The sequence below is a fragment of the Engystomops pustulosus genome, chromosome 1 (genome assembly GCF_040894005.1).
Source record: "Engystomops pustulosus chromosome 1, aEngPut4.maternal, whole genome shotgun sequence".
Lineage (NCBI taxonomy): Eukaryota > Metazoa > Chordata > Amphibia > Anura > Leptodactylidae > Engystomops > Engystomops pustulosus.
In genome coordinates this window covers 106,679,847-106,703,140 of record NC_092411.1, presented here as the reverse complement: position 1 = coordinate 106,703,140, position 23,294 = coordinate 106,679,847, and the positions used below count along the sequence as shown (strand labels likewise).

Below are 23,294 nucleotides of genomic sequence, written 5' to 3'. Positions count from 1 at the left end.
GCTTTGGCTATCAACAAGGGAATATTCTTCCCCCGTCTCTTGTGACGAGCGCAAAGCTTCCGACTTCATGCTGACCAGAGAGTTTTTCAACAGGCCAAGCAGCGGGATGGTGAGGCTGATGATGGCGGCATCGCCACTGACCATCTGTGTTGACTCCTCAAAGTTACTCAGCACCTGACAGATATCAGACATCCACGTCCACTCCTCATTGTAGACTTGAGGAAGCTGACTGACCTGACTACCAGTTCTGGTGGAAGTTGACATCTGGCAGTCTACAATCGCTCTGCGCTGCTGGTAAACTCTGGATAACATGGTCAGTGTTGAATTCCACCTCGTGGGCACGTCGCACAACAGTCGGTGAGCGGGCAGTTGGAGGCGGCGCTGCGCTGCCCTGAGAGTGGCAGCATCTGGGCTGGACTTCCTGAAATGCGCACAGATGCGGCGCACCTTCGTGAGCAAATCAGACAGATTGGGGTATGTCTTGAGGAAACGCTGCACTATCAGATTTAACACATGGGCCAGGCATGGCACATGTGTCAGTCTGCCGAGTTGCAGAGCCGCCACCAGGTTACGGCCGTTGTCACACACAACCATTCCCGGCTTGAGGTTCAGCGGTGCCAGCCACAGATCAGTCTGCGCCGTGATGCCCTGTAATAGCTCTTGGGCGGTGTGCCTTTTGTCGCCTAGGCTCAGCAGTTTGAGCACCGCCTGCTGTCGCTTAGCGACGGCACTGCTGCTGTGCCTAGAGCTACCGACTGATGGCGCCGTGCCCACGGATGGTAGTTCGGAGGAGGAGGTGGAGGAGGGGTGGGAGGAGGAGGAGGCATAGTAGGCCTGAAACACCTGGACCGAGGTAGGCCCCGCAATCCTCGGCGTCGGCAGTATATGAGCAGCCCCAGGGTCAGACTCGGTCCCAGCCTCCACCAAGTTAACCCAATGTGCCGTCAGCGATATATAGTGGCCCTGCCCGGCAGCACTCGTCCACGTGTCCGTGGTCAGGTGGACCTTGTCAGAAACGGCGTTGGTCAGGGCACGGATGATGTTGTCTGACACGTGCTGGTGCAGGGCTGGGACGGCACATCGGGAAAAGTAGTGGCGGCTGGGGACCGAATACCGAGGGGCGGCCGCCGCCATGAGGTTGCGAAAGGCCTCGGTCTCTACTAGCCTATAGGGCAGCATCTCCAGGCTAAGCAATCTGGAGATGTGCACATTAAGGGCTTGGGCGTGCGGGTGGGTTGCACTATATTTGCGTTTCCGCTCCAGCGTCTGGGGTATGGAGAGCTGAACGCTGGTGGATGCTGTGGAGGATCGTGGAGGCGACGATGGGGTTTTTGTGCCAGGGTCCTGGGCAGGGGGCTGACTAGCAGCTGACACAGGGGAAGGAGCAGTGGTGTGCACGGCCGGAGGTGAACGTTGCCACTGAGTGGGGTGCTTAGCATTCATATGCCTGCGCATACTGGTGGTAGTTAAGCTAGTAGTGGTGGAACCCCTGCTGAGCCTGGTTTGGCAAATGTTGCACACCACAGTCCGTCGGTCATCCGGTGTTTCCTTAAAGAACCTCCACACTTCTGAAGATCTAGCCCTGGCCGCAAGAGCCCTCACCACGGGAGCTTCACTAGTTGACAGTGGCGCTGATGCACCAGCTCTGGCCCTGCCTCTCCGTCTGGCCCCACCACTGCCTCTTCCAACCTGTTCAGGTCGAGGACTCTCCTCCGTCTCAGAAGCACTGTGTTCACCCGGCCTCTCAACCCAGCTTGGGTCTGTCACCTCATCATCCTCCGATCCCTCAGTCTGCTCCCCCCTCGGACTTCCTGCCCTGACAACAACTTCCCCACTGTCTGACAACCGTGTCTCCTCATCGTCGGACACCTCTTTACACACTTCCACTACGTCAAGAAGGTCATCATCACCCACAGACTGTGACTGGTGGAAAACCTGGGCATCGGAAAATTGCTCAGCAGCAACCGGACAAGTGGTTTGTGACTGTGGGAAGGGTCCAGAAAACAGTTCCTCAGAGTATGCCGGTTCAAATGCCAAATTTTCCTGGGAGGGGGCAGACTGGGGGGGAGGAGGCTGAGGTGCAGGAGCTGGAGGAGTGGGGATTTCGGTGACATGGGTGGACTGCGTGGAAGACTGACTGGTGGTGGACAAATTGCTCGAAGCATTGTCAGCAATCCACGACATCACCTGTTCGCACTGTTCTGGCCTCAACAGTGCTCTACCACGAGTCCCAGTAACTTCAGACATGAACCTAGGGAGTGTAGCTCTGCGGCGTTCCCCTGCTCCCTCATCAGCAGGTGGTGTCTCACCCCGCCCAGGACCACGGCCTCTGACCCCTGCAGTAGTTGGACGCCCACGTCCCCGCCCTCGTCCTCTACCCCTAGCCCTCGGGTTAAACATTTTTAAAATGAGAGTTATAACTTTTTTTTTTTTTTTACTTCTTTTTGTTTTTTTTGGTGTTTTTTTGTGTGTTTTTTTTTTTTTTGTGTTTTTTGTTTTTTTTTGAGTTTTTAAAACCAAACAATCCTATCCTATTGCTATGGCTATTTTCTAGCCAAGTATCAAAGGAAGCACACTACTATGCCAGATGAGATGACACTGAGTTATTGCCTAATAGAAATCCAACCCCTACTGAATTTTGCCACTTCGGCCTTTGCTATGGATATGTGCGCCACTAAGCGCAGAACACAGCGGTCGCAAGTCTCACTACAAATTGCTCAGAATTGGCAAGTACATGCACTGCAGAAACTACAGCCACCAGCAGATCAACCAGAAATCAAATATATAGAACGCTACTGTAGGCTTCAAGAAGCTGTTTGTATTCTCCTATGGCTATTTTCTAGCCAAGTATCAAAGGAAGCACACTACTATGCCAGATGAGATGACACTGAGTTATTGCCTAATAGAAATCCAACCCCTACTGAATTTTGCCACTTCGGCCTTTGCTATGGATATGTGCGCCACTAAGCGCAGAACACAGCGGTCGCAAGTCTCACTACAAATTGCTCAGAATTGGCAAGTACATGCACTGCAGAAACTACAGCCACCAGCAGATCAACCAGAAATCAAATATATAGAACGCTACTGTAGGCTTCAAGAAGCTGTTTGTATTCTCCTATGGCTATTTTCTAGCCAAGTATCAAAGGAAGCACACTACTATGCCAGATGAGATGACACTGAGTTATTGCCTAATAGAAATCCAACCCCTACTGAATTTTGCCACTTCGGCCTTTGCTATGGATATGTGCGCCACTAAGCGCAGAACACAGCGGTCGCAAGTCTCACTACAAATTGCTCAGAATTGGCAAGTACATGCACTGCAGAAACTACAGCCACCAGCAGATCAACCAGAAATCAAATATATAGAACGCTACTGTAGGCTTCAAGAAGCTGTTTGTATTCTCCTATGGCTATTTTCTAGCCAAGTATCAAAGGAAGCACACTACTATGCCAGATGAGATGACACTGAGTTATTGCCTAATAGAAATCCAACCCCTACTGAATTTTGCCACTTCGGTCTTTGCTATGGATATGTGTGCCACTAAGAGCTAAACACAACGGTAGCAAGTCCCCCTGCTAATTCCTCACAAAATGGTAAAAGATGCAAATTAAAATAAAAAAAGTAGAACGTTATTGTAGCCCTAAGAAGGGCTGTTGGGTTCTTTGAGAATCACTCCTGCCTAACAGTAAGCTAATAGAACACCCTAACGCTTTCCCTGACCAGCAGCAGCTCTCTCCCTAGCGGCATCCAGAGACAGAATGATCCGAGCAGCGCGGCCAGCGGCTAGTCTATCCCAGGGTCACCTGATCTGGCCAGCCAACCACTGCTATCGACGTGTAAGGGTACCACGTCATGCTGGGTGGAGTGCAGAGTCTCCTGGCTTGTGATTGGCTCTGTTTCTGGCCGCCAAAAAGCAAAACGGCGGGAGCTGCCATTTTCTCGAGCGGGCGAAGTATTCGTCCGAGTAACGAGCAGTTTCGAGTACCCTAATGCTCGACCGAGCATCAAGCTCGGACGAGCATGTTCGCTCATCTCTACATGTCATACATCTATACACACACACTACACCTATATATATACAGCTATTACATGTCATACATCTATACACACACACTACACCTATATATATACAGCTATTACATGTCATACATCTATGTACACACACACACACTACACCTATATATATACAGTTTTCACATGTCATACATCTATACACACACTACACCTATATATACAGCTATTACATGTCATACATCTATATACACACACTACACCTATATATACAGCTATTACATGTCATACATCTATACACACACACACACACTACACCTATATATATACAGCTATTACATGTCATACATCTATATACACACACACTACACCTATATATATATACAGCTATTACATGTCATACATCTATACACACACACACTACACCTATATATATACAGTTTTCACATGTCATACTTCTATACACACACTACACCTATATATATATATATATATATATATATATATATATATATATATACAGTTTTCACATGTCATACATCTATACACACACACACTACACCTATATATACAGCTATTACATGTCATACATCTATACACACACACTACACCTATATATATATATACAGCTATTACATGTCATACATCTATACACACACACTACACCTATATATATATACAGCTATTACATGTCATACATCTATACACACACACACTACACCTATATATATACAGCTATTACATGTCATACATCTATACACACACATACTACACCTATATATATATACAGCTATTACATGTCATACATCTATACACACACACACACTACACCTATATATATACAGCTATTACATGTCATACATCTATATACACACACTACACCTATATATATACAGCTATTACATGTCATACATCTATACACACACACTACACCTATATATATACAGCTATTACATGTTATACCTCTATATACACACACACACACACACACTACACCTATATATATACAGTTTTCACATGTCATACATCTATACACACACTACACCTATATATATATATATATATATATATATATATATATATATACACAGTTTTCACATGTCATACATCTATACACACACACACTACACCTATATATATTCAGCTATTACATGTTATACCTCTATATACACACACATGACATGTTTTACACACATATACACATGACAAAACACATATAAACAGGGAACACACACACACACATATATATACATGACAAGACACACATATACACATTACACTTACCTGTTATCCAGCAGCAGGTGCAGGTCAGGCAGGGGATACATCATGGCAGTGGATGGAGCCGTCACCTCTGTGCAGTAGGCCCGGGCTGGTGGGCGGGGCTTCTCCTGTCAGCTCTGCCGGGGCTGCACCTCCAGGGAGACCAGCCACAGGTTTGAATGTGGCGCTCCCGCTCCTCCTCCTCGCTCTTCCTCCCCCTCGCTCCTCCAGGCTGCCTCTGCACTAGTGACACAGGAAGCGCTAGTAAGCGCTTCCTGTGTCACAGCAGCGCCGCACAGGACGTCCTGCGCGGTGCTGTAAGCAATAGTACTTGCATCTAAATGATGCAAGTACTATTGTAAGTAGTAGCGGAGCAGCCTGGCAGCCTTCAAAATGGCGCCCCCTCCACCAGCGAAAGTCTCAACTCGCCTCATGGCAGGTGCGCCGCTGCAGGGGATGTGTACTCCTGGCTCCTGGACTGCATTAGGAGGGCCACGGCTTTCTAGCTTAGGCCTCTGATAATGGCCACCTGTCAGGAAATGACTCTTTCAGTTTATAGCATCTCAGTGCTTGCAGCACAATGGCGTGATAAAGGTGCCAGTGCTGAACGGAATACTTCATAAGAAGTCAACTTGCAATAAAAAAGTACAGAGGGTTTACTAAGATTAGTGCAGAATGGAGCCCCTGACTACGAAGGGTGACAGCAAGAGGGCATTCACTTAGAAGATGTAATGGGGCATTTATTAATAATGGGGTAGAAATTGGGTACTTGCTAAGACTGGGGCCAAAAAAGGGAGCACTCACTAAGGCTTTATGCACACAGCCTGGCTAACATTAGAATATGAGCACAGCTCACACTGCTAATGTAAAAAGAAAAAAATTGGCAACGCTGCAATACAGGAAGGAATAGGACCTGCTCTATAATTTACATTGCAGTCTGTCTGTTTGTTCCAGTCAATGAGTAGCGGTGCATGCACCATCCCTCAACATACCATGAAAGTGCCCATTGGGGTCGTGAGTTAGCCGCAGTTTGTGTGGCAAGCTCCTGGCTGATGCATACCTGTGTATGAGGCTTAAGAATTAAGGGACCCTTACAATGGGGGTAAAAATGGGAATCTTTACTAAAATTAGGGTATATTTACTAGAAATGTAGGATTAAACATAAAAGGACAATAAGAGGGCACTTACTACAACAGGGGGCATATAAAATGGAGGTGATATTTAAGGGGGAATCATCCTGAATCATAGTGGGACAATTAAACTAATTTGGAACAAAGAGGATTAAATTAAATAAATATTTAATAATATTAAATAATATTTTTTGTCTTTTGAGTTAATGTTGATGGTCACGGTTAGGGGTAAGGGGCCCACTGTAAAAAATGCACTATAATATCACAAAGTAAAATTTACCAAAGTCAAGTTTAGCTGAAAGTGTTTACTTGAGTAACAGAACCTTTTAAGCATATCAACATTTCAATATACTAACTGCATCTTTTTAGTGAATAAAACAGCTTCATATTCATTTAAATACTTCCTAGTGTATACTTTATGATCTTACCTAAATGAAGGGAACATTAGCTATCACTTTTATTTTATTCCACTCTTCACACAAAGCAATTTAAAATATAAGTCTGAAGATTTTACACATATTTCACCAATATGATTGTAAAATGTATAAGTGCAGTCTGCTTTTTCACTGGGAAGCATACGCATTGAATTGTTGATGTACTGATGTAGTTATTGAAATGTATTTGTTTATTATTAAGAAAACCTACCCAAATGCCTTCCTCTTGATGGTATTGCTTCCAGTTCCTCCCAGTGTCACTGTACAGCAGCAGATAGCTTGTCACCCAATCTGAGCTCCCATATTTGCCTTGTGTGGCAATAGCTGTAATTTCAGTCCTCTGTCCTAGGTCAATCTGAAGCCATTGGTACTTATTAGATACACGAGGAGACCACCCTCCAGCTCCTGCAGAAAATTAATACATAAAATTCAGGAAATTTCCTACAATAGTTATGCAAGAATACTTATGCAAGAAATAGGAGAATACAATAAAAACAAAATATCATAACAGTTACTAACTCCAAAATTCATAAGGAGATGTATTAGATGATTAAAGTAACTATGTATAACCCAGGTAGGTAGACAGGACACTCATCCATCCTTTTCTCCATTCACCTAAATGGGACTCTAACGTGACTTTTAAGTTGCTCAGACTAATTGTGATAAGACAACTTTCCCTTAACCTGTCAAATGTTTTAATACAAAAAAAACATCTTGGCCCACATATATTAACCCCTTAACGCTGAAGCCACTTTTCACCTTCCTGACACGGCCCATTTTTTCAAATCTGCCCTGTGTCACTATAAGTGGTTATAACTTCGGAACGCTTTAACATATCCAGGTGATTTTAAAATTGTTTTCTCGTGACACATCGTACTTCAGGTTATTTGAAAAATTTTGGTGGTATGTTTTGCATTTATTTATGAGAAAATCAGATATTTGGTGAAAATTTGGAAAAATTTTTGATTTTTGAACTTCAAAATGTTCTACTTTTTCCATACATAGTCATAACCGCAAAAAAAACGTAATAACTAACATTCACTAAATGTCTAATTTATGTGGACATGGTTTTTTATGCATACTCTTATTTTTGTAGGATGTTATGGGCCTTTGAACGTTAGGTGCGATTTTTCACATTTTCATAAAAAACGCAAAATCCTGCTATTGAGGGACCTGCTCAGGTTTCAAATCACTTTGAGAGACCTAAATAAAAGTAAACCCCATAAATTACCCCATTATAGAAACTACACCCCTCAACGTACGTGAAACAACTTTTATGAAGTTTGTTAACCCTTTAATTGTTTTACAGGGGTTAAAACAAAATCGGATGCAATTTTGAAAGTAAATTTTTTTTGGCTAAATTAATATGTTTTTCAAAAAATGTACAACTTCTCAGTGGACAAAATACCAAAACGCTCCACAAAATTTGATACCCAATCTCTTCCGTGTATAATAATACCCCATATGTGGTGGCAACCTGCTGTATGGGCACACGCCAGGGCATCGAAGGGAGCTGCGCCATTCAGAGCAAATTATGCATTGTCAATTTTTATTGGCTATACTTTATTTTTTTGGCAATTTGGACATATAAGGGCTTATTTTCTGTGACATGAGATGCACTTTACAAATACTTCATTTTAGTGGGTCATTAGCTTATTGATGAGATTTTATTAACTCTTGAATGTATGGGTGAAAAGAAAATGGTCAATTTTGGTTTACTTTCTTTTCGTATTTTTTGGGGGTCGTACACCGTACACTAAAAATACTATATTATCTTTATTCTATAGGTCACTACGATTATGGTGATACCTCATTTATATAGTTTTTCATTTATTTTTACAATTTTACTGGATAAAAACTAATATAGAGGAAATCTCATTTGTTTTTGCATCGCCATCTTTTCGGAGACGTAACTTTAATATTATTTGGTTGACAGAGCTAGTTTAGGGCTTATTTTTTACGTGTTGAGTTGTTCTTTTCAGTGGTACCATTTTTGCGCACATAACTTTTTTTGATCACTTTTTAGAACATTTTTGTGAAGAGATTTAATGAAAAATGTACATTTTTGGCGTGTTTTTCGGGTTTTGTTTTTACGGCGTTCAACGAGCGGGTCCAATATTGTTTCTGAGTTATTGTATGGATTGTTACGGACGCGGCGATACCAAATATGTGGGTTTTTTTTCACTTTATTGCATGTGTATAGGAATATTTGTGTTTAGGGGACTCTAACTTTATTTAATTAATTATTTTTATTAAAAAATTATTTTATGTAATGTTTTTAACATTTTTACAGGTTAGCTTGAACAAGTGATCCACTGTTCAAGCTCTTCTTCACATTACACAGTGTAATACAGATGTATTACACTGTGTAATGTAACACACTGAGCATGCTGCACATGCTCAGTGTGTTACAGCCGGGTCCTGTCAGAAGGCAGGACCCGGCTACAGGAAGGAGGAACGCGCAGCCCCGGGCACCGGCAGCCCCGGGGCTGCGATCGGAGCAGCGGACCCCCCGGTAATCGCCGCGGGTGGGTCCGATTCTTCTGAAATGCCCCTTGCAAGAGGCATTTCAGAAGAATCGGACCCCCCCGCGGCGATTACCGGGGGGCCCGCTGCTCCGATCGCAGCCCCGGGGCTGCCGGTGCCCGGGGCTGCGCGTTCCTCCTTCCTGTAGCCGTCCTGTTGAATTCTCCGATCGCGGGTGTTAGAGGCAGGTGTCGGCTATAATATATAGCTGACACCTGCATCTTCTGGCGCCGGCTCCGTTCAGGAGCCGGTGCCAGAAGCATGACGTAATAGTACTGCATTTTGCGGGAACGCACTTCCCGCGATGCAGTACTATTACGTCAAATGTCGGGAAGGGGTTAAAGTGTTTTAACCAACGGGACACATTTACTTACCTGAACGCTGGAGTTCACTGAAAGTTCAATGAAAGTGCAGCACACACTTGGTAAATAAGCCCCAACATCTTTACATTCCAATAATTATGCGAAGAAAAATGTTTTCTCTAAGCTTGAAAATACCCAAATGGTAAATGAATGAGATATGAAACATATTATTCTAAATTTCTAGAGTCACCGTCCCCTTTTACTTAGCATTTGTATTGACAAAAACTTTCTTCTTAGTAAATAGAGAAAACAAGTTTAGAACTAAAAAACTGTAAATAAGTAGAAATATTCAACTTCTGTTCTAATTTTATTTAATGTTTGGCCTTATATGCAATACAGTACGTTTACACTCATCCAAATGGAGGTATATTTGTTGTATAAAGCTGCCAGTCATCTGTCATTGCTTATATGGAAAAAGAAGGTAAAGTGATGCATAGATTTAGTGTATGCAGACAGATTTATGTCAATACAATCAGATGTTATAGGAAAACTAGGCATTCAGGCATTCTGCGGAGGAATGAAACAATCTTTTTTGGCCAGATTCATTTTAAAACAGGACTGTACAATCCATGAAGATATTACCAGGAGACAGATTGAGTTTAAGATATTATTAGGCTTAGTGAGCAATATTCTGAGCTCTTCTGGCAATTACTGCCAGGCAATAAGCTTTATTTTTTGCTTGAAGACTTGTATGCAGTAAATATGACTGTATTAAAGTATTTCTTAAATTCTCTTTGGAATTGTGTTCTAAAATTTAATAACAGTAATTAACCCCTTACCACTGAAGTTTTCACCTTCCCGACTAAGTCATAATCTTAGAATCTGACGTGTCACTTTAATGCTTTAACATATCCATGTGATTTGAAAAATGTTATCTTGTGACAAAATTTACTAATTTTGGTGCAAGCATGACTGTCAGCATCGGAGATCAGTCTCCTGAAAGCACAGCCCTATGTATTAAAATGGCGCGCAGCTGTAAGTAATTAATGGGTAGACGGAACTAAGCAGTCGTGCCCCATAAAAATTCTGACATCAATGAGATGTGCGCCAGAAGCTTACATGGACTGCGCCTGCTTTTGCTCTGACCATTTTTTTCCTGGTCTATTGTGCGCCAAAAATTGCGCCTAAAAATGCTGACAAAATACACATAAATGTGACGGATAATGTGGAAAGTTAGGTCACTCCCAGTTGCGCCAAAAAAAGACAGAGGAGTCGGGATAGTCGGAAACATCTATTCTTTCTTGCGCAAACTCATTATAAATGATCTGCAACAATTATGCGCCAAAAAACGAAAGATCCCAGCATTTTTTAGGTGCAGAGACGATAATACATCTGTCCCATAGTAATTGTACATGGAATTGAAACATCTGGGTGATAAATTCGTTATTTATTTATGAAAAAAAACTGAAATTTGGCAAAAAATTTGACAAATTTTCCAATTTTAAAATTCTAAATTTTCTGCTTTTTAGGCAGATGGTGATAACATCATAAAAACTTAATAACTGACATTTACCTAATGTCTGTTTTATGTTGGCATAGTTTTTTAAGAATCCTCTCATTTTTGTTAGATGTTATAAGGCTTTTTAAGTGACTTACAAAAACCCCATAAATTACCCTATTATATAAACTAAACCCCTGTAAACCCACATGTAAACAACTTGAGAATAGAATAACTAACCTAGGCATATAAGAAGTCACCAGCTTCATTTGTCAGTGATGGGTGAGTATCCTTCTTGCTTTGCATTATAAAGGTTTGGGGAGGCATCTAGAAAACCATAAGGATCCACGTTTTACCTGAATATTGGAACTAGTTGCTGTATTTATTGCAAATGTGACATGCTATGTTTGAACTAGAAGAGGTTCACATAATAACTAATTACATGAGACACAGCCTGCATTGCTCATACTTAAACCTATTACTAATCAGATTGTGTAACTACATGTAATTAATTACAGAATGCCTATGGGAAAGTATAAGAAATAATTGTAAAGTGTATGTTTTCTAAATACTGTCCTTATTGCTTAATCTGAAAAGAGGCTTGCATGAGCTATAATATGGGAACATTTAAGATGAATATAAATACAGATACATGTACTTTCTTCTCCAAACTCCTGGAACCAAGGGTCTATTCTTGACTAACCCGCTATCTCTCAGCTTACTCCCTCCTTGACCCCCTGCAATCTGGTTTCAGCTCTGTGTATTCCACTGAAACTGCTATTTCTAAAGTCTCCAATGATCTCCTCACTGATTGATCCAAAAGTGACTATTTACACTCCATTCTTCTGGATCTGTTGACAGTGTTCGATACTGTGGACAACAAGCTCCTCCTCAGGATGCTCCATTAGCCTAAAGGACACTGTACTCTCTCGGTTTTCTATCTATATCTCTGACTGCACTTTCAGTGTCTCCCTTTCTGGATCTTTCTCTTCTCATCTTCCTCTCAGTGTCAGGGTTCCTCAGGGCTCAGTCCTAGGTTCTCTTCTCCCTATACGCTGCCCTCATTGGACAAACCATCAGCAGATTTGGTTTCCAGTATCATCTCTATGCTGATGATACCCAGCTGTATACTTCTGCATGTAACATCACCCCTGCCATTGTCTGTCGGCTGTCTCAAACATCATGCCTTCTCTCTTCTTGAAATTTAATCTTTCTAAGACTGAACTATCTATTCTGAATAGACAATAGACTGAACTTCTTCTCTTTCCACCATCTACTAACCAACCCAACCATGATTTTTTCCATCTTGGTCTGTGGGATCACTTTAGCACCAAGGCAGCAGGCCTACTGTCTTGGGGTTGTGCTAGACTATGACCTCTCCTTTTCACCAAATTTGACTCTTGGGTATATATTTGAGCCATACTCAAATGGCAAGTGGCAGCTTTTCATACTGATATAAAGATATAACTATTGTTGTTGGTGGGTTAGTAGCTAATTTTTGTGTGTTATGTTTTTTTTCAAAGTAAATGGTGAGATCTAAATAATTTATAGACTGTGGGTTTCAGAGAAGTTTAAAAATAATATGTATAATTATTGTAACCAATTATCTTAAAGGGATGTCAGCAGAAATATACCTAATAAGCCACTACCAGTATTTTGTCAGGCAGCTGAACACGTGCCAGATAATGTTTCTTTCACGGCCCAGGGTGGTGGATTCATCCAGAAAAACAACTTTGAAGTAAGTGTAAATGTCTTCTATAAAGTCAAGGAGGAAGACTTTAACACTGAATCTGAGCTTTCCCTGTCTCAGAATGCCTCCTTCACTGTAATTGATGGTCCTGCACTCAGAGACATCAGTAACCAGATCTCCTGAAGTCTGCTGCATGATGCAAGTCACAGGCGGAGATGTTCAGAGGCAAGGAGAGCTTGACTCTCCACCTCTCTGACTTTATACAACCAGTTTACATTTCACTTCAAAGTTGATTTTCTGGGTGATAGAACTATGCTGGGCTATGAAAGAAACATGATCTGTAAGGCGTGAAGCTGTTAGACCATGTGGTATAATTTGGTATAATACTGGTAGTAGTTTAGGCCAGTTCCCTTTAAACAAGATTTCTTCAGCCCCCTTCTGAACAAACATTTCTTTATTTAGGAATCTCATATATAGGACCAGATCCAATGTGCCAGCTTGCCCCTTAGTGAGTATGACATATAGAGAAATAAATTGGTAAGCACAGTCTGTACTGTAAATTTTATGTAAATAATAAAATGCAGTCATGATGATATTATTCAATGACTGGGGGCTATGATGAAGTTTATATTTATGCATGTATGTATGATTTTTTTCATGAAGATGATGTGGTATGATACATGGATTCAAAATTCATGAAGCAAAGTGTAGTGTTAAATGCTTTTGTGTAGCATGCTACATTTTGTCAGGTCAAACACAAAGGCAAAGGATTGTGCATGTCTATAACATGTAAAGTACAATTCATTTATAGGTGGAAAGGGTTGTATTATATTTAAAATGTGTTACCCAACTCCCTATTGCAGGCATATTCAGGGCAGCAGTAAGGAATATCTGGTAGCCCTGACTGTCACTTAAACATTCTTAAAAAATATAACTAGATTTTCTTGAGTTTTACTCTATTTCATGTATTTTTTCATGGCTTTTTTGTGCATAATATCAGGACCAGAACATAATGGCAAAATGCTTTATTTATTGGTGATAAGATGAATGGGAATCTTTGATGCAGGAGACCCTTAAACCTTAAATGTATATTCTTATCCAATTTCTTACTTACACTGAGAAGATCTTTTGATCTATCTAAAGTAGGACTTCAGAATAAATTAATGACACAGCATAGAGCTAAGTTACCTTGCTTAACCTTGAATCAGGCCTTGCAAATTTCATTCATTAGCTTCATTATATGAACAATCTTGTCAGCTACTTCATGAACTATATTTGATGCCAAATGTGTGGCACTGCTTAGTTTAAATACATTATTTCTACAATTAAACCCTTATCTACATAAACAATTGTTATTGCTCACTGCACTGTCACTGGGAAACATAGCAGTCTATTGGAGCTGTGATATGTTTGCAAATCATGCGACCAGATCATGGTCCCCATAACGGCCTTAATGAGGCCTTAAAGATAGATTTTACAAGCTGTTCAGTTGGTTTGGGAAAACCTACCAGAAAAAGTCCTGTAAGATAGAGTGGGGAAGTAAGAGTTCTCCTAATGAAGACTGTCAATTAAGGTCGCCTTGTAGGTGTGTGGAGATTTATAGCTATTGACACTTCACTATGGGATTCTGGGAATATATGCAAATAGGTTTTCATGGATGGGATAAGGAAAACAACACCTCTTTCAGCTACCTTGCAAGGCAGCTTTCATGACATCAAGCATTACCTTAATTGGCAATCCGTAAGGAGAATGCTTACTTCCAAACCCTAGTCAAAAGCCTCTCACTTAGCCAAACCAATTCCCTATGCTGTGGGGTATCTTTTCCATCTGAAATAGATATATAGGTTTGGTCTTAATCACAATAGCATTAGGCTTCCTCAAGGGCATGCTTGATGTCAAGGAGCTGCCTTATGAGGTACCTAAAAGGGCCTTCTTTTGCTACCTTGAAAGGCAGCCCCCTCAACACCAAGGCAAGGTAGCAAAAGGAGGTATTGCACTTCATTTTACACCTTGGAAAACATATTTTCATATTTTCCAGAATCTCCTAGTGGAAAGGCGGCCTTAATTCATAGTCTTTGTAAGGAGAACTCTTACTTCCCCACTCTGTCAAGTATGCTTGATAAAGATAATAAAAGAATACATAGGAAAAAAATGTTTCATTTATAACCTAACTGTATATAAAAAGTTTTGCAGTAGCAGTTTCTTCTGTCATACCCGCTGTCATTTTATAATAGACTCATCTAGAATGACGCTAGCCAGTACTCTAAACTCTTTGTAGTATGTTCAACAGTTAATGATACAGGTTAATTTAGCCAAATACTATGATATAAAAGCTTGTTTAAAATTGTGCTGTAATCCAGGTAATCTGTTGACATTCTCTATATGTGATCTAGTTTTATAGTTTTATGAATAACTGAGTTTATCTGCGTGTTTTATAATGAAATAGCCCTATCCCGTGACCCACATTAATTCTAGCATGCTGTATTTGTGATTACCATTCTAGATTTCAGATTAGCTATTTATTCTGCCAGCAACTCATATACTGGTGCCCCCGGCCGTCTTGACAGTTCAGGCCCCAGAGGACACTTTTCCTGAACCATAATCATTATTTCAATACATTACAGCATTAGGTTTCATTACATGTGATGAACCTAGATCAGAAAGTGCCAAAGAGCTGGCAAAAATTGAACAGTTTTTACGCCTAATTTCCAGCTCAGAAAGATGTTGTTGTTCATGCAAGTAAAATTACTTCTAAAGCAGAATTACTTGGCATGCAACCATGATAGCAGTGAAAATTACTTTTGCTATTTCAAAAAATATTCAGCAATGCACAGTAAGTCTTCAGTACATGAACAAGTCTCTCCAACAATGGTAATATACAGTGGTTGTAAAATACAGAACTATCAATACCACATACAAAATATCTATTATATATTAATATTCTAGTAAAAGTACAACTGTAAAGTATAAAAACTTTTGCCTTGCTCTGCACTAAGTCAAAAGAAGTAATTCCCATGAGCTATCTGGAGTTTCTAACTTGAAGCTAGCAGTTGCTTTCTCCCTTTTGCTGTCTTTGTTTGGTTTGTTGCCATGGAAATCCATAGCTAGACTTAGTAAAGAAGAGGAGAGTGGGTGGATGCTTTTGAGAGGGGTTACTAATACATGCAGGCTCATGATCAGCCGCTTGTTGACATCATAGTGTGCACCGATGGTGAGGCACACACTATGATGTTGGCAAGCGGCTGACGTAATGGTTTTTGCAACAGGACCGCCCGGGGAGCTGAAGACAGAGACGAAGAAAGAGGAAGACCTGCAGGGGGTGTCAAAAAGGTGAGTACAGAGTTTTTTTTCATAAACTTGAGTATAAGCAGAGTTAGGGTTTTTCAGCAAATTTTTTGTGCTGAAAAACTCGGCTTATACTCAAGTATTTATGGTCATACCAGGAATGGAATGTGGCAGAGCTGTTTGTGTTTGCAAGTTGGAATATAGTAGAAATGTGTATGTATGGAAGTTTGAATGCACAAATAAAGACATAGCTCAGGCTCCCCATCAGTTCTAGTAAATGATATCAGATCATGCACACACAGCATAGTGTATATACATTGCAACCTTTTTATAGCTTCATTATAGCTTTCATAGAGTAAAATGGCAAAAAAAAAATAAATCAGTGATTGAATAAAAAAAACTGTGTTTTGGGGAGGAAGTCCTCACAGAGAAATGGTCCTTTGGAGAGGTTTCATAGTGCGTTAACACGTGGCATTAACACATGACTTTTAAATGCATCTGAACAGCTGCAAAGAGGAAATTTGACTGATTGTTGGACATATTTTAATATATCTTTTTCTTTGTGATGTAGTAGATTACTGTATGATGCAGAGCTCTGCTGCAGTCTCCCCTGCCTTGCTCTGCACTAGATCTATGTACATACAGTAACACTAATTATGTGTCCTGATTGGCTGGGTTTGTGCACATTCACGTGAATGCCCTGAGTGCTATTGACATCATTGCCCATAGTTGATGTGACAACCAGGAAATCTGCACACTCCACAGGTAAAGTGCACATAGTACAGACTGCACTCGTTTTGATAAATGTGGGCCAGTGTATGTTCTTTTATTATTTATCTAACAACTGTGTAGTACTATTTATGTTATTTGTTTTCAGTCAGTTTTATTTGATTTTATCTCTTTATGGCAATAGCATTGTAATATCTTGTGAATCCAACACAGCTATATTTGAATGCACTTGGTATTGTTTTGACACTTTCTAGTGCTATTGTTTGAGAACCTAAAAACAGAAATTGACATAATAAACCACTCAAATAGGACAACACCTTCCAGATGTTTCTTTCATGACCATAATCATCTTCACACACAATGCTATGCATAAAGCTGCGCCTTCCTACCTCTCCTCTCTTATCTGGATCTATCACCAAATCTGTACTCTTCGATCTGCCAGTGATCTTAGACTGATCTAAAACTGGCTGAAGGAACGTATCCAGAGAGTTGGGGTCAATGATTCCTACTCGGAATGGTCACCAGTTAGAAGTGGTGTACCCCAGGGTTCTGTGCTTGGCCCACTACTATTTCATATATTTATTAATGATATAGAGATAGGAAGTAATAGCACGGTGTCTATTTTTACTGATGACACCAACTTGCGTAGTGTAATACAGTCTATGGAGGATGTCCATAGACTGCGTGGTGACTTGGACAAACTGAGTGTTTGGTCATCCACTTGGCTAATGAGGTTCAATGTGGATAAATGTAACGTAATGCATCTGGGTGCCAATAATCCAAAGGCAAAATATGTCCTTGGGGGAGTAAATCTGGGAGAGTCCCTTGCTGAGAAGGACCTGGGGGTCATAGTAAATCAAAGTATATAAAATCATAGTAAATCATAGTATATAAAATAACAGCATCCAATGTCAATCAGCTGCCTCTAAAGACGACAAGAACTTGTCATGTATCAAAAGTGGTATGGACTCTCAAGATGGGGATATAATATTACCACAGCAGAGAGCTTCAAGAAGGGCCTAGATGCCTTTTTACACCTAAATAACATTGATGGTTATGTTATATAGAATTCCCTTCCTCATCCAACCCCTTCCCTTCCTTGGTTGAACTTGATGGACATGTTTCTTTTTTCAACTATGATACTATGATTAATGCTGTGGGAAGTAAGCTTTATTAAGTTCTTTTAGCAAGCTTTTTTTAGTAAGATTTTTTTTTACATAAAGCTCCAAACTCTAACTTTAACAGGGGCAACTATAAACACAATCCTGATGAGGGGAGATTCTAGGTGCTATGGTTAAGAATACACAGCCGTTTGAAGTAAGCTCTTTCCATGATGTCTATACAAGTGCTATCTGCACAGGATATGCAAAATAAGGATGTTTATAACCATAATGCATTCACAAAGATGTTAAAGCTTATTTACAACATCAACTTATCCTCTGGAGAATGTAAAAAGTAGTATCCCTAAAAAATAATGGATACTTTAAAATGACACTGGAACTGTGTTTCTAGGCGCCACAGTTAGGAAGATAGAGCTGTTCGAAGAGCAAAATGGAGGAGTATCTGCAGGGAGACATTGCTTACAGTTTTAGAAGTACATGTACACTAAGGGTTACGGATGATGCTGTATATATGTTTTACATATGTTGATAAAGGTGTGTTCATGGGAAAAATGCCAAAAAGTGTATTTTTCCAACTTTTAGCTACTTGTCTAATTATTCTAACAAAAACATGTTGTTAATAAAACTATACTATAAAATTAAAGGAAATCTACCATCAAAATCAAGCATGGATAAACCAGGGAAAATAGATCCAGGCAATGTGACTCTAGTAATTTTCTGATTTTTGTTAGCCATCCTTGTAAAATACATTTTTTACATTTATGCTAAAGAGCCTGAGGGGCTCCGTTGGGTGTTTCTAGAGCCCCATCACAGATTGTTACAATGAGCAGAACATGTCTCCCCCTTCCCCTTCTCTCTCCCTCCTCCCCCTACCTGTGTAATCTAGCAGCAGCAGGGGGAGGAGAGACCTGTACTTCTCATTGTAACAACAGGTGAAAAGATATCACTGAGGGGCTCTGGAAACACCCACCAGAACCCTTCAGGCTTGTTAGCATAACTTTAAAAGTTGATTTTAGCAGGAAGAAGGTGATGGATAACAGATATAAGAAGATTACCGCAGTCACAGCGCCTGGATCTATGAGTAAGTGTCCCTGGCTTATCATGATGGATTTTGATGATAGATTTTCACGTGTATGTGAAAAAAAAATTTAAATTGTTATGATATGTAAAGCCGTTCCAAACATAATGTCATTTGAATAGAATAGAAATAAATAGAATAGAAATTGAAGAATAGCCTAAAAAGAACTCCAAAACTGGACCTGGATTCAGGTACCAATAAGCCTTGGTTATAAAAAGGGTTGAGCTGAGGAATAATAGTATGTGCCAAAAACCACAACACCAGCAGAGGTCGATGCTTATGGCAAAATGTACCAACTACTATATCTGCCACTTGTGTTTACATACTAAGTACACAGGTTTGTCTAAGATTTTCCAGACCAACCTTTGAGAACCTATTTGTGGTTTTTAGCACATTAGTAAAGCAGAATATAAATTAGCTGCTTTCTTTGCTGTTACATAGTAACTTGCTGTTGTATAAGGAATTTTAAAATTGGCCTGCACTGCCATAGAAATATATAACTAAAGCTTATTTTTCCAAGCAGTTTTCTGATAAGAGCTATTTACAGTGTATAGTATATGCTTAGCTTTGATATCACCAGGAAAATGTTGATTTGCTGCTTTCTGAGTTATTTCCTCTGATCTTGGTGCAAAGCCTTAAAATCTGTCACTCTCTTAGTAGGGTTATATTTCTTTATCAGGCTGTCATCATCACTGCAGCTTTTACTGAATGGTCACTCATTTCTCTGTGCCTGTGACATATGCTTCCCCCCTGCTCCTTATAGTGCAAAGTATTGATTGTAATGTTGGTCTGGGAAGAAGCCAATTGAATGTATCTGGTTACACTCTGCCTTATAATAACCAACATAAAAGGCCCTTACTAGTGGAGAACAAAGCTTCGTAATCTGTTTCCCAAGCAGACAGCCAACTTATCAGCGCGCTATACAATTATTTATTGCCTTCCAACTCTGAAGGCTTTGCCATAAACCTAAAAAGTTTCTGCAAATGATTTTACCGTGCTTCCTCCTAAAATGCTTCCGCTGCTATTCGTAACAGAAGACTCTTAAAAGGAGAAATGACAGAAATAAAATATAACATTGTATGTATAAAGATTAAAAAAGAAGAGCAATCACTTGCATTGGTTTATACTATATAAAAAGGGATTGGTGAGAATTTCTGGAAAACGTTGTCAATATAGAAAAAAATTAACCAATAATATATCATTTTAATAGTTTTCACTATGGAATTGAAATTACTAATCATTTATGGTCCATGTACCCATAGTTTTCATAGAATAACCTGCAATAGACCCTGCAGGAGGTTGTATATTGCCTGAGCAATCAGACCACCTTTGGTTCCCACACCCTATGTGAAAAGTTCAAAAGAGTAAAAAGAGTAAAGAGTAAAAAATAAAAGTTTAAATTATCACCTAGGATGAGGATAAAAATGAACATAATGAGAAACATATGAGTCATCCCTAGTGAAGTGAACCTTGTGAAAACTAAATAAGGCCAAATATCATAGTCTCCATTTTTCACAAATCCACTAGCCATAAAGAATTGAAAAAAAGTGATCGATAGGTCAAACATTTTGCACAATGGTATTAAACCCTGTGAAAAACAGTTTTTTGTCTATTAAACTGAACTAGGAATTTTTTGCAGTTTCCAAGTACATTGCAAGTTATATTAAATGGTTTTACTAGGCAGTTTAATTTGCAACTCATACATGTCTGTAAAAATAAATAGAAAATAAAACACTATGGTATTTGGAAGGAAAGAAATAAAAAACAGAACCATAAAAACAGACAAAGGTTTTATTGGCAAGGGGTTAAAATAAAATCTGCTATATACATGGTATATTTAAGGCTTTTGCCTAAAGTTCACTAACCTTTAAAAAAATATTAAAGGGGTATTCCCATTTTGGCAAATTAATGTTATTGTTTGTATGATAAAAAGTTATATAATTTTCCAATATACTTTCTGTATCAGTTGCTCACAGTTCTAAATATCTCTGCACGCTGTCCTTCTATAGAAAGCTTCTATGTTTACTTCTAGGGAACCGAAATCTGACCATGGTCACACAGGTGCACAGATCGTTAGTATCATAGAGAATAATCAGGAAATAAACAGAGAAGCTTTCTATTGAATGACAGCAAGCAGAGATCTAGAAAACGGTCAAAGAATTGATACAGAAAGTATTGTATAAATACAGTGAAAAATTAACTATTCATTATACAAACAATAACATTTATTTAGCTGAAATGAGAATTTCCCTTTAACACAATTTTTTAAAAATTTAATTCTTAGCAGCATTTTTCTATACATGCTCAAAATTATACACACACATGTGTATATATATATAGTAGTAGTATATAGTGTATATATATATATATATATATATATATATATATATATATAGTCCTTGTTTAGATACTAATTACATTTTCTTACCATACTTATCATCATCTAAGCATAGTCATGAAAGGTAGACCTACAGTATTCTTTAGGTGTCTATAATCCAAATCTCATGAGGTACATGGTCAACGTCAACTACATTTCCTGGTGAAACCACGGTTCCCATGAAGAAATCATACAGAATCATAATGTTTTTTGATACTTCAAGCTTCCTAAGTACCCTGGTTATACTGTACAGTTCTTAGATGATGCTTTGTATACTTCTCCCCACAATGCTGCACTATATATTTTAGCATTTTAAGTCTCATCATGTATATTTCTTTTGCCATATTGTTTTTTCTGATATCTGATTTCTCATTGCATGAGCACAGTTCATTATTTATTTGTGGAATACGTTAAGCTTTGGCCCTATGCTATTTATTTTCGAAGCTCATTAAATAACAATTACGCTGATATCAGAATCTAACATCTGAGTTGATCATCAGTTTAAAATAAAAATCCAATATTTCATTGAAGCTTTATTTATGAATAATACATTACTTATTCTAAGAAAACACCGGCTGGTATCTCACACTGAGACCACCTAATAGACAAACAACATTCTCAATGAAAACTAGATTATCTATGCCAGCCGATGATTGTCAGACAAATAAAACCATTTGATCTATACTGTGTGCACAGTTGATTCATCCAAAAATCATGAACATGGCTGATATTAGGAATTCTATACCTACTAAACCCAGCATGCTTGGGGCTATCATCAGACTATCCTTTCACATTTCTTTGAGTAGTTAGTAAAATGAAATGTATTATGCCATAAATCCATTTTTGTTGAGAACCTCCCACATTCCACCAGAAGAGGAAATTACTGTATTTTCCGGACTATAAGGCGCACCGGATTATAAGGCGCACACGATTATAAGGATTAATGACCAGCAAGTGGCAGCCCTGTGTACAGTTCAAGGCAGCTGTTGTCTGTAAGTATGGTTCATATATAAGGCACACTGCACTATAAGGCACATCTTTGATTTCTGAGAAAATCAAAGGATGTTTTGTGCACCTTATAGTCCAAAACATATGGTATTATTAGAAAAATTATACAGATTGCTGTCAGTTGTAAAAAGAAACCTGACTGTATACTTATACTAAGGGCTTTGTGCCAGTTTTCTGTGTGACTTTGCATGTTCTTTAAGGTGTAAACTGCTTGCACAGGTAATTAAAAAGTGTCTGCACTAGGCACATGTGACTCAAATTAAGGGGCGTTCCGGTGCTCAGTCGGACCATGCGCCTGATTTAACATGCACAACAAAAAAGTTGGTGAACTCTGTCGGCCCAGTGCAGGGAAGCGCAAGATTCATGATTTCTGGTGCACATTCTTAATGAATCTGGTGAACCCAACATTATACAGGAGCAGAGCACTTTTAGTGCAGTTTCCTACATTCTTAGTAAATGTGCCCCATTGTCTCTATGTGGACTCCCAACTTGTGTTTTGCCCATACTTCCTCAGGGGGTACCAAAAATATATGATTCTCTGCTTAACCCCTAGGCGCACCACGACGTTATACTACGTCCCCGGGGCTAGATGCTTAGCGCACCGGGACGTAGTATAACGTCTAGCTTCTGGGACCGGCTCACGAACGGAGCCGGTACCAGAAGCAGCGGCTGTCAGCTGCCGGCTCCGATCGCGGGTGTTAACCCCTTACACGCATGACCGCGGCGTGTAAGAGTGTTCCTGCTGTGGATCGGATCCCCCGTGCCGCTTACCGGGGGATCCGATCCTCTTCCGGGCAGCTCCGAGGACTGGCATGTGCCCCGGAGCTGCCCGGTCTCCATGGCA

At 39.9% G+C, this 23,294-nt stretch overlaps 1 protein-coding gene across 1 annotated transcript in view; it reads right to left on the bottom strand.

Annotated features, from left to right (window-relative positions):
* The window catches only part of CNTNAP4 (contactin associated protein family member 4), a 215,702-nt gene that overhangs the window by 144,655 nt on the left and 47,753 nt on the right, over window positions 1-23,294 (bottom strand). Inside the window, exon 3 of the mRNA XM_072150804.1 lies at window positions 7,048-7,241. Coding sequence (XP_072006905.1) covers window positions 7,048-7,241 — 194 coding nt within the window. The remainder of the gene's footprint in view (window positions 1-7,047; window positions 7,242-23,294) is intronic.